This window comes from Ochotona curzoniae, unplaced genomic scaffold (genome assembly GCF_017591425.1).
Source record: "Ochotona curzoniae isolate NIBS_2020 unplaced genomic scaffold, NIBS_Ocur_1.0 contig_3622, whole genome shotgun sequence".
NCBI lineage: Eukaryota > Metazoa > Chordata > Mammalia > Lagomorpha > Ochotonidae > Ochotona > Ochotona curzoniae.
In genome coordinates this window covers 8,764,025-8,780,045 of record NW_024465926.1, presented here as the reverse complement: position 1 = coordinate 8,780,045, position 16,021 = coordinate 8,764,025, and the positions used below count along the sequence as shown (strand labels likewise).

General features: G+C 56.9%; 1 protein-coding gene and 1 pseudogene across 1 annotated transcript; one reads left to right on the top strand and one right to left on the bottom strand.

Annotated features, from left to right (window-relative positions):
- Positions 1 to 7,421: 7,421 nt before the first annotated feature.
- LOC121157702 (chymotrypsinogen 2-like) lies at positions 7,422 to 10,338 on the bottom strand. The gene is made up of 7 exons (XM_040982038.1): positions 10,287 to 10,338; positions 9,304 to 9,407; positions 9,116 to 9,195; positions 8,742 to 8,820; positions 8,298 to 8,478; positions 7,948 to 8,081; positions 7,422 to 7,583 (listed from the first exon to the last, which is right to left on the bottom strand). Exons 1-7 carry the CDS (start codon positions 10,336 to 10,338, stop codon positions 7,422 to 7,424), a joined length of 792 nt encoding a protein of 263 aa, XP_040837972.1.
- Positions 10,339 to 13,409: 3,071 nt separating this feature from the next.
- LOC121157701 lies at positions 13,410 to 15,987 on the top strand (annotated as a pseudogene).
- The last annotated feature ends 34 nt before the right edge of the window (positions 15,988 to 16,021 follow it).

Genomic DNA, 16,021 nt, shown 5'->3' with positions numbered 1-16,021 from the left:
GAACACTGCATAGACCCAGGTCCCAGAACTGCTTAGACTGGAATAAATCCCTACCTTTCCAGCCATTCAGGCATCAACACATGCGCACAAAGATCTGGAACTGAGAAACAACCCACCCCCACCCCCCCCGCCCAGGACAAAATGAAGAACCAGTAACTAATCCTAAAGAAATGGAGTATGGGAGCCTGGCATGGTAGCCTAGTGGCTAAAGTCCTCACCTAGCACACACTGGGATTCCACATGGGCACTGGCTTGTGTCCTAGCGGCCCTGCTTCCCAGCCAGCTCCTTGCTTGTGGCCTGGGAAAGCAGTCGAGGATGGCCCAGGGCCTCAGCACCCTGCACCTGTGTGTGAGACCTGGAGGAAGTTTCTGGCTCCTGGCTTTGGATTGGGTCAGCTGCGGCTGTTGCAGTCACTTGGGGAGTGAATCATCACACAGAAGATATTTCTCTGTCTCTCCTCTCTGTGTATCTGACTTTCCAATTTAAAAAATACAGCTTTAAAAAAAAGATGTATTTATTTTTATTGCAAAGTCCTATATAGAACTGGGCATCAGTTCTAATCTTGACAGCCCCGCTTCCCATCCAGCTCCCTGCTTGTGGCCTGGGAAAGCAGTCGAGGACGGCCCAAAGCTTTGGGACTCTGCACCCGCGTGGGAGACCTGGAAGAGGCTCCTGGTTGCTGGCAGATCAGCTCAGCTCCAGCCATTGCAGTTGCTTGGGGAGTGAATCATTGAGTAGAAGATCTTCCTCTCTGTCTCTCCTGTTTATATGACTTTGCAATAAAATAAATTTATATAAAAAAACAACCACCAACCAATAAAAAAGAACATTACATCTTAAGGAATTAGGAAAAGGAGGGCAAACTAAACCCAAAATTGGTGGAAGGAAATAATAAAGACCAAAACAGAATTAGAGACCAGAAGGACAATGGAAAAGAAGTGACTTTGTACCAGCCACGGGGCCGAGGTGGCAGCTTCGGGTTCAGCTGACCAGAACTCCACCAGCCACATGATCGCTGCTGCCTCGGATGGCCACGGGAGCAGGAATCAGAAGCCAGACTGGGTCCTGATCCCAGTGTCCCTGAGGTGTCATATGGGTGTATCGACTAGCAACCTAACACCTGTGTCAAACATCTCCCACCACCCAACCATGAACTCCTCAAACGGCCACCACAACCAGAGCTGGGCCGGTCCAAAGCTGGGAGCCAAGAACTTCTTCCGGGTCTCCCATGTGAGTGTAGGGACCCAAGAACTTGGGCCATCCTGCGCTGTTTTCCCAGGCTATAAGTAGGGAGCTGGGTTGGAAGAGGAGCCACAAGGACTGGTGCCCATAAAGGATGCCAGCACTAAGGGTGGAGGATTAGCATGCTTCCCCACTAAACCAGCCCCTCAACATCAACTTTTTGAAACACCCTCATAAACCACTACTGAATTATAAAGATGCAAAATCTAAATAGAACAGTTACTAGCAAAGAGATGATATTGCTTATTAAAAGTTTCCCATCAAGGAAAACTCAGGACTTCATTGCTTCACTGCTAAATTCTACCATCTTGAAAACACCAATCCTTTCCAAGCTCGTCCCTGCCCCCCCAAAAAGAAGAGGAGCACTCTGAGTGTTGTTTCTCCAGGCAGCATTGGCCTTAGTCCCTGCGCTAGACACGGAGATGGCAGGCCAGCGTCTGCAGTGATGCTGGATGCAGGAATCCCCACAGAATACTGGCAAAGCAAATGCAGCTACGTGCTGCAAGGCTCACGGGCCACAGTCAAGTGGATCTATCCCAGGACGCAAGACCAGCTCAGTGTGACCCTCATCTGCATGTGAGCACAGCACATCAACACAGGAAAGGCAGGGCTGCTGTGAGCATCTCGAGGGCAGAGCCCCGGATGAAACTAAACATCCTGTCATGATAACAGAATCAGACAGCAGAGCAGAATGTATACAAGACTAACCGTAGTTCACACCTACCGTGCTGAAGCTTTACACACTTCCCCTGACCAGGGCCAAGGTGGCACGTCCATTTTCACTGCTTACACTTACCCTAATGTTGGAAGCTTTGCCGCAGCTATTGGTCAAGAGCAAGAAATAAGGGGCATTCAAATTGGAAAATAAGTTAACTGTCCATATTTGTAAATGACATAACCTTATTTTAGAAAAATGACCTAAAAAGGCGATAAAAACCCATCAGAACAAATTTAGCAAGTTCAAGGGTACAGAATCAACATACAACAACAACAACAATGGTTTTTCAGACAGGATTTACTTACTCATTTGAAAGGTACTGGCTCGGGCCCTGCAGCGTGGCCTAGCAGCTAAAGTCCTCGCCTTGCAGGCGACGGGATCCCATATGGGTGCTGGTTCTAATCCCGGCATCCCTGCTTCCCATCCAGCTCCCTGCTTGTGGCCTGGGAAAGCAGTGGAGGATGGTCCAAAGCCTTGGGACCCTGCACCCGCGTGGGAGACCGGGAAGAAGCTCCTGGCTTGGGCTTTGGATCGGTTCAGCTCTGTCCGTTGCAGTCAGAGTGAATCAATGGATGGAAGATCTTCCTCTGTCTCTCCTAGTCTGCATATCTGACTTTCCAATTAAAATAAAGTAAATCTTAAAAACAAAACAAAAAACAAAAAAACAGACATCAATAGACAACACAGACAGGGGCTGGGGCTCTCAAAGAGCAGGGCAGAACTGGGGTGCGCACCCAGACCTGCCTGACCCTAAAGCCCAAGTGCTGTCAGAAGCACTGCGCTGCCTCATGGTGTGTCCAGCTTAGCAGCCCAGGTCCCACCTGCGACAAGTCCCCAGAGGGGCACAGCCTCCTGGTCAGGCTGTGCCCGGAGCTGCGCATGTGCCTTCCTGTCTGGGGTCATCCTGCCCCCTGCTGGCCAACAGACAGCACTCCTCATCCTCCCCTTGGTGCCTTTTTATTGAACCTCAGACTCTTGTCCTTGCGCTTTTTAACACCTTTTTTTTTCATAAGGAGATTTAATTATTATTTGAAAGGCAGAGTTACAGAGCTCTTCCAACCACTGGTTCACTCCCCAAATGGCTACTACTGCAGGGGTTGGGTCAGGCAGATGCTAGAAGCTTCTTTCGGGTCAGCCACATGGGTTCAGGGGCTCCAGGCTTTGGGCCGTCCTTGATTGCTTTCCCAGGCCACAAAGAGGGAGCTGGATGGGAAGCGGGGTGTGGGGGGAGCTGGGGGACAGTGCTAAATGCCTATGCCTATGGAACCGTATCATGAAAAATAAATTAAAAAACAAAAAGCAGCCAGGATCCGAGCAATACCCACGTGTGACTCCAGCTTGGCAGACACAGCCCCAGCTGTGATTTTGTGCTTTTTTGTTTGTTTTTAAGATTTATTTTAATTGAAAGTCAGATTTAGAGAGGAGAGACAGAGACAAAGGTCTTTCATCTGTTGATTTACTCCAAGCGGCTGCAACTTCCAGAACCGAGATGACCTGAAGCCAGGAGTCAGGAGCTTCCTCTAGGCCTCCCATGTGGGTGCAGGGTCCTCAGGCTTTAGGCTGTCCTTCACTGCTTTCCCAGGCCTTAGGCAGGGAGCTGGACGGGAAGTGGAGCAGCCAGGAAGTGAGCCAGCGCCCATATGGGATCCTGGTGCGTGCACGGTGAGGATTTACTCACTGGACCATCGTGCCAGGACCCTGTGTTCTGGCTTGCTCCCAAAATGCTTGCTACAGCCAAATCCTGGCGAGGCAGGACAGAAGCCAGGCCATCACGGGGCCCCCCATCACCTGCTGTTGCCCTTGGTGTGCGCTCACAGCAAACAAGGCATCAGGAGTGGAGCCAGGACTGGGGGCCACACTCCAACACTGGCTGCCCAGCTCCTCGCTGCGGTGACACAGCCCCTGCGGCTGCTTCTCTTAAAGTCTCCCTGCTCGTCCTCCCATCCCCCTTTAGTGATCCTCACGCTTGATCACACAGCAGAACCCCCTGCGGCGTCAGCACAGTCACACAGGACGGGGCCTCCCCACTGCCTCCAAATCGGTCCCTCCGGGTCAGGGCCTGAGAACCTGCATTGCTCCCACATTCCCAAATGTACGTGTCAGCTAACTCCTGCAACTGAGGCTGACAGCCCCTCCCTCACAAAGTGCACACTCGGATGGGAGCTGGCTGGGTCAGCTAAGCAAGCGAGAATGGAAGCGTATGATTCATTTACAAGGGGCCTGCTGGGCTGGAGCATCAGCAGGGCATGGTAAGCACTTGTTACTGACACCAGCAGCTCATGTGGGTGCCAGTACCAGCCGCAGCCACAGCCGATCCACTTCCATCCCAGAGGACAGCAGAGGATGCTCCATCCCAGTCTTGGGTCCCAGCACCCATGTGGGGGACCACAATGAAGCTTCTGGCTTTGACCTGGCCAAAAAGTTGGTGGAAGGGAAGCAGGCCGGGGAGGGCACCCAGCCCTGGTGAAGTCAAGAAAGGTGGATAGACCAGAATTCCTGCCTGAGGCATCCGCCACCCCTCTTCTGTGGCCCCGCCCACCGAGCAACACCGACCAGCCCAGGGGCAGCAAGCAGCTTGGCGAGGGCAGCCATGATGCCACACACTCCATCGCATCGCGGAGAAACTGTGCCTGCCCAGGTCCCTCAGTGACCAAGGAGTGCCCTCCCTTGCAGTCCTGCCCCAAAGGCTGGGCGAGGTCCTGGGATCTCACAGGCGACGTGGGCAGGCCCGCCCAGGTCCCGACACCCCCACCGCTGGGAGCAAAGGCCCAGTGGTAGGGAGCGCTGGACATCCCAGTGCCCTCAGGGTGCTCGCTGCCCCCTGGGATGCCATGGGGTGCATGGCCCCAACATCTAGGCCGCCTGCCCTGGGTCCTGCTCAGCTCAGCATGCCTGTCTGGATGAAGACCATAACTCCCCAGGCAAAAAAGGGCAGAGCCGTCCACACCGGGCGGCCTGGCTGACCCCCAGGCCGGGCCCTCTCTAAACCCACAGGCCCAATGCCGGGCAGCCCAGCCAGTGGGGGGACCTGCTCTCGGCCCAGCAAGTTCCCCAAGCTGACCCACTCACTCAAGGCAGCGAGGGGCTCTCACCAGTCCTGAAGGAGTGGGCAGCCACGCAGACACAGCTCCCACAGGCCGGGGCCTTCTCCCCTGGCTTCCGAGCCTTGGGGAGGAGAAAAGTTCAACCGGAGCAGCCGGCCGAGAGGCCATGCACTTTGGGCGCGCAGCATCACCCTTGGGCGAGCGTGCTGCGTCACTGTGATTTATCCCGGAGGAAGGGGCTGCACCTGGCCGAGCCCAGGACCTGCGCAAGCACCCTCACCTGCGCGTGAAGCCGGTGCGGCCCCAACAGCCTACTTAGCAAAGCTGATGCACTTGGTTTATTGGGCGTGAACTGGGTATTGTGGTTTCACGTTTTCAGCTGTGAATTTTAATAAGATTTCTGATGAAAATGCAAATCCCAGACTGAGTTTCAACGCAGAAATTTGTAAAAAGCACATCAGGGATTTTAATAGAGCGATCACACACTGGAATGAGAATGTATCATTGGAAGTCACCTGGAGCAGGCATTGTGGGACAGCGCCCACAGGGACCATCAGGGTGAGGGTTCGACTCCCAGCTGCTCTGCTTCTGAGGCTGCTCCCTGCTGGGGTGGGGGGGAACAGCAGGGGACCCTACTCCGGTCCTGGGGAAACAGCAGGGGACGGCCCCAGGGCCTGAGTACCTGCCGACCACCTGGGAGACCCGGATGGAGTTCCCGGCTGTTGGTTTCTACCCCATCCTCCTCCTGGCTGCTCTGGGCATTTGGCAGTGAACCAGCAAATGGAAGCTCTCTCTATCACACACACTCTCTTTCTCTCTCATTCTGCCTTCCAAATAAATAAAACACACCTTTAAAAGAGCACAGCTCATCTATTTCTTACTTCCTTAGTAAGGTTATCAGACAGTGTAAAACTACCCACTTGGCCCACGTTAGGCATCTTGCGGTTTTTTCTGAATGGCACTAGAATGAAGGAGAATGCAGGGGGGTCCTGGGCACAGTGACTGAGACGCCACCCGGGAGGCTTGCTCCTGGTCCCAGCTCCTCCTGCCCAACCTGCACCTGGGGAGGCAGCAGTGGCGGCCCAAGGAGCTGAGGCCATGCCACCCACACCACTTCTCAGCTCCTGACTTCAGCCTGGCCCAGGCACAGCTGGTGTAGGCATTTAAAGACAATCAGCAGGTGAGACTGTCTATCTTTCCAGGCCTCAATCCCTCCATCCCTCTCTGCTTCTCTCCCCATCTGTCCCTTTGAAATAAAAAGAAAGGGAGAGAGGGAAGGAAGGATGGAGGGAGCGCCAAGTCACTGTGGAGCAGTTCTCGCACTGACCACCAGGTGGCACCCTTACCCCGGACTGCTGGGGGAGGAACTGACCGGTGACTTATTTCAAAGATTTTTTTTATGGGAAAGTCAGATACACAAAGAGGAGGAGAGACAGAAAGGAAGATCTTCCGTCCAATGGGTCACCAGCTGGAACTGAGCTAGTCTGAAGCCAGGAGCCCACGCGGGTGCAGGGTTCCAAGGCTTTGGCCCCTCGTCGACTGCTTTCCCAAGCCACAAGCAGGGAGCTGGATGGGAAGCAGGACTGTTGGGATAAGAACCAGCACCCATATGGGATCCCGGCGCTGGTTCACAATAGCCACTAGGTTATTGTGCCAGGCCCAACAGGTGACTTTTGTGGAGAGAGGTTTGTTCCCTACTATGCTATGATATGAATCACACTTTGGGTTCACTTGCCTGTAAATACCTGTGGACATTAGAAATGCATGGGGCCCAGTGTGATAGCGTAGTGGTTAAAGCCTCGCCTTGCACACCCAGGATCCCATATGGGCGCCGGTTCTAATCCTGGCAGCTTTGCTTCCTATACAGCTCTCTGCTTGTAGCCTGGGAAAGCAGTTGAGGACAGCCCAAAGCCTTGGGACCCTGCACCTGTGTGGGAGACCTGGAAGAGCTCCTGGCTCCTGGCTTTGGGTTGGCTCAGCTCCAGCCATTGTGGCCGCTTGGGGAGTGAATCAACGGATGGAAGATCTTCCTCTCTGTCTCTTCTCCTCTCTGCATATTTGCCTTTCCAATAAACATAAATAAATCTTAAAAAAAAAAAAAAAGAAAGAAATGCATGCCCACAGCGTTCTGTATAAAGAACAGCTTTTGCCCTCTGCTTTCAGTTGGCTTGGGTCAACTTAGCCATGGACAGCTGCCTGCCAGAAGGCTCCCATGGTGGTGCTGGCCTGGATCCCCACCCAGGGGGAGTTCCGGGCAGAGAGGAAGGGTCACTTGGGTGGAGGCTGACAGCAGTGCTGCCCCTTGCTGAGTGACAGGGAAGGGACAGCTCCCTGGGCCACAGAGACATAGGCAGTGGGTGCTTCTGAACAGGTGTTTTTATTGGGGACTTGGCATGGAGTGGCAGGGCCCACAGGCTTAGTTGGCTGCCAGGATCTGCTGCACCCAGGAGATGAGGGCGGTGACACGGGCATACACGGCAGGGGTGGAGGTAGAGCAGGTGCTGCTGCCCCAGGACACGATGCCCACCAGGGTCCAGGCGCCATTCTTCTTGCAGACCAGGGGGCCGCCAGAGTCGCCCTGCAGGAGGGAGAGGAGCCTTGTCTCCAGTCCTGGAGAAACGGGTGCCAGGGCCCAGGGCATCCTGGCAGGAAGGGAGGAATGGGGAGACACCTGGCTGGTGGGGCATACACCTGTAGCTTTGCCATCTACTCCCAGAACAAGGCAGCTGTCTCCCTATCCCAAGCCTCCCTGGGGCACCTGCAGCTCCCGGGGCTTGGGGAGGACTAAGTCATTGTAGGCCACCAGCTGCCAAGCAGCCCAAAGCAGGCCCGCCCCATGGACTCAGTCAGCCTGGGTTCTGGCCTTCCTGGGCACAGGGGTAGGGAGCAATGGGAAGCTAAGGGGGCTGAGGGGTGGGGAGCCCCGTGGCTGTGCTGCCTACATTGCAGGAGGAGACACCATTGGCGCCGGCACAGATCATGACGTCGGTGATCCGAGTGCCCCAGTACTTCTGGCAGTCAGCCTTGGACACGAGCGGCAGGACAGCCTGCTGCAGCTTGTCAGGGGTCGTGGTGGCTGTAGGAACACAGGGGGCCAGGTCAGGGGCCCTCAGCGCTCCCCAGGGTGCAGCTGGGCCTCAGACAGCTGTAGAGCAAGTTGCGTTCCCACATGCCCCCCTGTGCCCTGCATCTGCCAGCTGCTTCCAGCCTGTCGGGCAGCCTCCCTTCCAGGCAAGGCTACCAGTCGAGCAGGGGTCACACCGGGGTTGGGGCAGGGGGCAGTTTGCCTTACCACTGGATTTGATCTTGCCCCATCCCGTGGTGACACACTGCGTGCCAGCGGGGAAGTCATCGGTTGCCTGAGGCAGGCACACGGCAGACACGGTCTTGGAGAAGGTGGCGGGCTTGGCCAGCTTGATCAGGGTGATGTCGTTGCGAATGGTTAACAAGTTGAAGCTAGGGTTCTTGAACACCTGGGCAGAGACACCAGAGCGCAGGGTGAGGCCCTGAGAGAGGACTGCAGGTGGGAGTGGGGGCTGGCGCGGGCGGGGGTGGTGGTCACAGGTAAACTCCGCCTCTGGCGGCCCTTTCAAGCAGGAATAGACTACAGGGGCCCCGAAAGGAGCATTGTGAGGCCCCCCCAGGCCCTTCTCCCTTTAGCCCAGAGGGTCTTCTCCTCGTTACACACCCCTCGCCCCCACTGAGCCTCCCTGCCCCAGCCAGCATCCCGGTATACCTTGGCAATCTTCAGCACCTGCACGGCCTCCTGACTGGAGCCCTGGTCAAACTCCCCGGCCACGACCAGGTGGGAGGTACTGCACAGCACCAAAGAGAAGAGCCATGTCCACCATCAAGGAGGGCACCGGGGCCAGCAGGCACGTGTGTGTCCGCGAGCACCTGCCCCACCCCCTCACCATGTGCTCACGCACATGCGCGCAGAACAGCTGCAGCCAGCAGTAGCTACGACCTTGGCAGCAGTCCTGCTACAGGACCCTGGGCAGAGCGAATTTTCCAGAGTTCCAATGAAGGACACCAGTGAATGGAGGGCTCACAGGAGTTGTCCTAGGTGGCAACAGCTTTCCTCCCCCAGCCCATGCCCACAACCCTCACCTGACCCCGCAGTGGGCGGCAGTGACCACCCAGTTCTCATTGATGAGGGAGCCCCCGCAGAAGTGGAAGCCGGTGCTGTCCTGGGAGGAGAGAGGGGGGTGATCAGGGCTCCCCCCTGGACAGCACACCCAGCCTGGCCCACCTCCTTCCCCACACCACCAATCTCCCTTGCAGAATCCCACTCTTACTTGCAGGGACACCTGCCAGGGCCAGGATCCAGGGACAGCGTCCTCTCCATTAACAATCCTGGTCAGGCCTTTCAGCACAGGGGTGATGGAGGGGTTCCCACAGCCTGGGGGCGGGGTGGAGAAGAGCTTACCTCTTTGCACCCCAGTTACCTTCTCTGCAAACTGCCCCGGACCCCCCCCAACCTTCAGACTCAAGAATCTTGGGCACAGCTATCTGGTCCCTGCCAGCGTCACCGTGCTGCCAGGAGCAGAAATGAGGCTGGGTCGTCCAGGGCTGCAGCTCAGCCTCCAGGCCCACACTCTGCCTGGGACCCTGACCAGGCACAGCTGTGCTGAGGCTCAGTCTCCCCGTCTCTGAAATGGGGGAATGCCAAGTGTAGAGCACACAGCTCCTCTGTTAGACCCGGGGTAACCCCAAATCCTGGGGAATCCCCAGCACTGACAGCCCCAGGATGGAGTGCGCCGTATCCCAATGTGGGGCTCATAATAAATTCTGTTTTCGTGTCTGTCAGTCTCACCAAACATTCATTGTATGTGTAATAAAAGGACTGTTTCGCACCACAAGTGGTGCCACCCTGCGGGCAACCTCGCTTGACCCCCCTCGCTTGGATTTGGCCATGTCCAAGCCATTTTGGACATTTGGAAATGGCCGATACCCAAGCAGATGGGTGGGAGTATACTTCTGTTTCTCAAATAAGAATTTCAAAGCAGTGTCTGAAGCGAGATTTACTAAATCTTAACGTGATGTCACAGACAGTGCTGCTGTTTAACAGATAGCCCAATGCTTAGTGCCTGGTGAGTAACCCCGTGACCACACACTGCCCCCAGCACCCCACTGGATCCAGGGCAGGGCAGACTCAACGGTTCTGAGCCAAGCCCCAAGGTCCTCAGGCCCCAACTCTGCAGCTTCTCTATTGGGACCTGACTAACTCTCACCTGGAGTTCAGGAACTTCCATGCTAATGCCCCGGCCCCAGCACTTACCGGAGGCAGCCCCCAGGAGGGCGAAGCAGGAGAGGAGCCAAAGGCAAGCCATGGTGCTGCAGTCAGCCGGGCAGGTGTGCAGCTCACCTGCAGGGCCACTTTTTATATCCTGGGGGACTCCCCAAACCCCACCCAGTGCCTGCGGCCCCACCCCACCAAGGATGCTGGAAAGAGCCCTGCCCCTGTTATCCAGGGACCTTGGGCGATAAGTGGCCCCTCATGGGCTAGCCTGGCTCTCAGCCTGGAACACCTCAGCAGACTCTGGGAAAAGGACACCTGCTCATCCCAGGGCCCCACCCCCACACCAAGCTTCAGCCCTGTCCGAGTCCCCAGGGCCCGTCAGCAAGGCCAGGAGCCTGCCGCCCTGCTGGCGGAGGCTGGAGAGGACTCACACTGTCTCTCAGTGTCAGGACCCCTGGGATGGGGCCCTGGGCCTTGGCTCTCAGCAGAGTGCTTAATGCAGATTACCCGGAAAAGCAAAGGAGTGTAGCATAGTGGGGACCAGTGTGGAGGGTCAGCTCACCAGACGCCCAGCCAAGCACCGTGTTGTTGCCCTAACCTGTGGCCATTGTCGGCCACAGGACACTGACTCACTGAGGGGCTGTCCCTGCTTCTCTCAGGGGAGAATCATGTCATTTGTAGCTTTGATGCACGTGGCTGGAGTCACTGAGGAAGCAAACACTCATTCCAGAAATGTCAGCAAGTACCCAGGGACATGGGCAGGAGGGGAGGCCACGGGACATTTCAGCTCCCTCCACACAGGTCCTGCCTACCCAGCCACATGCAGTCCCAGCACGGAGGCTCCTGGGTGAGCAGTGTCCCCAGGAGGGGACAGCCATGGCTGATGCTCAGCAGGTAAGAATGGATAAAAGGGAATGCCCATGGTCACTGGAGCAGGGCAGGGGGATGAACACTCTGGGACAGCGGCAGCAACAGACACTCAGGCTGAGCCAGGACAAAAGCCAGTCCACGGAGCACCCAGTGCCACAAACTCATGACCCCAGCCCTGCCACAGTGCTAGTTCCCAGTGTTTGATTTATACATTTGATCTTGTGGACTGGCACTATGGATAAAGCTGCAGCTCCTGGTGTCAGAATTCCATAGGGACACCAGTCTGAATTCCAGCTGTTGCACTTCTCATCCAGTTCCCTACAAATGAGCCTGGGAAAGCAGCAGAGGATGGCTCACATCTGTGGGTCCCTGCACCCATGTGGGAGACCCAGAAGAAGCTCCTGGCTCCTGGCTTTGGTTGCTGTGGGCAGTTGGGGAGTAAACTCCTGCTGGTCTCTGTATTTGCCTTTCAAATAAATGAAAAATAAACTTAGAAAAATGAACACATAGAAGAGTGCCTCCCCCACCCACGCCCAGCGTCTGCTCCCCACTTTCCCGAGGGCACTAGCCCGTACCTAGGTACCCTTAGGCTCCCACAGCCCCACAGCTGCCCGATTCCCATTCGCTCAGCTGCCTGTACCAGCTGCGTACTCCCACATGGGTCAAGGCCATGTGCTCATGGCTACGTGGCAGCTCCTGCCAGGCCAGGCCCAGTGGCCTCAGGCTCACCAGGGCCCTCCCAGGTCTGCCCCCTTCCTCTCTCCATGGGGGCCCCTGCCTTCCGAGCTCCTCAATCCTTGGATTTTGGGGCTTCTAGTAACCCCAGACACTTGTGCCCAGGCCTGTCAGTATGCCTGGAGAACCTGGGGACTACTTCCGCAAACTCTGTTGTTAACTGCCCGTAGGCATCCACCAGCGATGGTGATGAGGAGGAAGACAACGACAGATCCTTACTTTACTCTTCTCCGTAAACCCACCCAGGGAAGCTCGCCGAACGAAGGGGCTTCTGTTTCTGTGTTTGGTCTACTCCAGCAGGCAGCTGCTGGTTGCTGGTCACCAGGCTGAAGGGCAGGCAGACCTAGCAAGGTGGCAGCTCCAGCTGCCCTGTCAACGGACTACCTCTAGGACAGGGAAGGGGCCTGGCCAGGCCATTTGTTGAAGGCAGATCCACCTGCAACACCAGCAGCCCGTGTAGGTGTCCACTGAAATGCCAGCTGCTCCACTTCCAAACCAGCTCCTTGCTTATGGTCTGGGAACACAGCAGAACACAGCTCAGGTCCTTGGGGCCCCTGCACCCATATGGGGGACCTGGAGTAAACTCCTGGCTCCTGGCTTTGACTGGGCTCAGCACCGGCTGTTGGGAGTCTTCTGGGGGGTGAACCAGTGGATAGAAGATTCCTTTCTGCTTGCTTTTCAAGTAAATAAATCTTTAAAAAGCAAAACAAAACAAAGAATGAGCAGCCTGGCTGGTGTGCTGGGGCCCAGTCTGCACCACACAGACCCAGCACCACACAGCATAAGGAACATGACCGAGGCCCCACAGCTGTCTACCATAAACCTAAACCCAGCCTGCCCTCCTTGCGGCCTGCGCCCTCTGACAGGCAGCCCCAGCCTGCACCCTGCTCATGTTCCTGGGGCTGGGAAAGCACCCTTTCCTGCTGTCCCCACCACAGTTCAAGGTCCAGTCCAGCACCATCAACTGTCACCAGGGTGCTGGCAGGGGTCCAGTCCAACCCTCTACCCACGTCCCCCACACACACATTCTCCCTGTGCACACGGGCTGGCTCAAGTGAGCAGTGGGCACTGTGCCCTCGAGACACTGCAGGCCTCTATGACCATCCCGGGCACTGGCGGCCATGGCCCTGGCCACCCACAGTCTCCCTGAAGCCTCTGACCTACACCACAGGAACACAACTGCTCCCCAAACCTCGCCCTGCTTGGGCACTGCCCAGGGATTTTTGAGCAAATTACTTGTCCAACATCCTCCAAGCCATGAGGGGCTGGGGCTTGGACACTGGCCTTCCAGGCTCAAGTTCTGCAAGTGCCAGGGCCTGAAGGAGGAAGCTCTGGGTCAGGGTCCCCTGGATCAGCTCCATGTTGCCCTTGGCCCTGGCCTCAGGCTCAGCTGTGTGCCCTCTCAGGCTCTCTTGGCAGTGCCGCTTTGTGCTCCTGCTGGACCAGACATCCACGCAGAGAACGGAGTGTCACCTCAAGGTCTCCAGATAAATCTAGCACACAGGGTGCTGTAACAGGGAGCCTGGGCAGGTGCCTTCCACCTGTGCACACAGCATCATGGCCATCCTCTGGCTCTTTTCCTGCTGCGCCCTCCTGGGCACTACCTACAGTAGGTGTTAGACCAGGCAGAAGTTACCTTGCCCCAGTCTTGCTGGCAGCGGGGGTCCCTGCTCCTAGCACTTAGTATCCCCCCCCCCAGCCATATCTCTGCCAGGGGTGGCAGTCCTAGTGCCGCCTAAGGCCTTGCACCCTGGTGGGGGCAGCTGGGGCCTGGTCCTCCTCCTCACCCCTGCCCTTTCCACTCTGGTTCACTGTACATCTACTGGGTGCCAAAGATACAGCTAGGCCTCAGCCCGCTGACTTGCTCATAACCCTGGAAGGCTGTGTGATGCCACTCCATTGTCAGGTAGACTGAAGCTCAGCAGTGTGGCCAGGGAGCTGAAGGCCCAGGACTAAAGCCATGCAGTTCACTTCGCAGCTCCCTGTGGGTCTGGCCTGGGTCAAGGTGGGTGAGGGTGGGTCCTCTGCCCCTCACACAGCCTTGTTTCCAGGGCTGGATACAATTAAGGCTGACTTCGAGGAGGGGACCGCAGGCTAGGACAGGGGTGCAGAGGAGAAAAGCTTGGGCCTTGGGATTTCAGTCAGGGTCTAGAGTCCACCTCTGTTTCCAGTTCTCACCCCAACCCGCTCCCAGCTGTGGGGTCCCTGCCATCAGCCCTGTGCTGACTGGCCTGTCCAGGATCATCAATGGCAAGACCGCTGTCTGCCATTCCTGCCCTGGCAGGTGTCCCTACAGGTCAGAGTGGGATTCCAGGAGCATGGTGGGGATGGAGGTAGGCCAGGTTGGGGGTGCTGTCCAGGTGGGAGATACTGATATCCTTTCTCCCCCAGAACAACACTGGCTTCCACTTCTGCGGAGACTCCCTCATCAATGAGAACTGGGTGGTCAACCTACTGTGGGGCCAGGGAAGGGTCCACCACAGGGTCAGGTGGGGTTGGGGAAGGAAGCTCTCGCCACCCAGGACAACCCTGCAAGCCCTCCAATCACTGATGCCCTTATTGGAACTGCATGGAAAATTCTAGTGCATTCTGGGTCTCCAGGAGGGGCAGGAGCTGTGTGCAACACCATGGTCAGGTGCACGCATGGGCTTCTGGACCTGACACCCTCCCCCTCCTCTCCGACCCCCTGCAGTACTTCTGACTTGGTTGTGGCCGGGGAGTTTGACCGGAGCTCCAGCAGGAGGCCATGCAGGTGCTGAAAATCTCCAAGGTACGAGGGCCTTGGCGCGGGCAGGGAATGTGGGGAACCCAGGACAGTGGAGATGGAGGCTGGGTCATGAAAGCAGAGAATCTGCAGCCAGGGGTGCCCTGCCCTTCCTGACGCAGTAATCCACCACAGCGCAGAGGCTGGGAGCAGGGCCTGGGCTCCCGGGGTGGTGAGGGGAGCTTGGGGAACTTCCTTGGGCCTCCCATCCTGGAGTCTTCCCCACACTCCAATGGCACCTTGTTTGGCTGCAACCCACAGGTTTTCAGGCACCCCAAGTACGATGAGGCCACCTCCGACAATGCCATCACTCTGCTCAAGCTGGGCTTGTACGCCAGCTACTTGCAAACCCTGTCAGCTGTGTGTCTGCGCAGTGCCAGTGCCAACTTTGCAGCCTGCACTCTGTGCCACCATGGGCTGGGGCATGACCAAGCACACCAGTGAGAGGCTGGCCAGGCATGGGGTGGGTGGGCAGCAGGGCCACAGGCAGGGCATGCTATGCTGACTGCCTTCCCCACCCCACTCCACGCACCAACACAGCTAGCAAGCTGCAGCAAGCAGCCCTGCTATTGTGTCCAGCAGCCAGCACAGCTGGGGCAGTGAAATCAGCAATGTGATGATCTGAGCTGGTGCCAGTGCTGTCTCCTCATGTGTGGTACAGGGTCTTGTAGGGCTCTGCCAGCACTCTCTCCCCTCCCATCTGGGAACAGGGGCCACAGACTAGCTCTTTCCCTTCCTGGAAACATTTGTCCAAGTGTTGGGAGCGACCGGTGGCCTCAGCAGAGGGGATGCAGCACTGAAGGCAACGGCCTTAGAGGTGCCTGGATGCAGAATTCCATAGATGCCATGTTGAACAGGTGTCATGCCTGCAGTTGCACAATGTATAGCCTGGGCAACAGGACACAGTGGCCTGGACTCCAGACTACACTGACCCACCTCTCTTACAGTGACCTCAATGCCATCCTGCCCACTCTCCTCCTGGGATTAGGACAGACCAGTTTTACTGAGCCTCCCATACAGGACCCCTCCCCTAGGACTAGCCCACAGCCCCAGGGTCCATGACCACATAGGAACTGGAGCCTTCCCCCAGCCCACCCAACAAGCTTTGCAGCGCACCTGCAGAAGGCCCTGGGAACCATGTCCAGGCTCCTGGTCTGGGCTGCCTGGGTAGCCAGATTCAAGCCTGAGGTCCCTGTCCCATTTCCTTCCTGCAGGGCGACTCTGGTGGCCCCCTGTTCTGCAAGAACAGCGCCTGGACCCTGGTGGGCACTGTGTCCTGGGGCAGCAGCACCTGCTCCAACTCCACCCCTGCCATGTATGTCCGTATTACTGCCCTCATCTCCTTTACAGCAGATCCTGGCAGCCAACTGAGGCTGCAGCTGCAAGCATGCCCCTGCCTTGGAAA

Coding starts and splice junctions, on each gene's coding strand:
- LOC121157702 (XM_040982038.1), bottom strand. CDS start 10,338: ATGGCTTGCCTTTGGCTCCTCTCCTGCTTCGCCCTCCTGGGGGCTGCC. Junction 8,821..9,115: donor GCCGCCCACTGCGGGGTCAG/GTGAGGGTTGTG, acceptor GGTGCTGTGCAG/TACCTCCCACCTGGTCGTGG. Junction 7,584..7,947: donor ATGGTGTCTCCTCCTGCAAT/GTAGGCAGCACA, acceptor TCCCTCCTGCAG/GGCGACTCTGGCGGCCCCCT.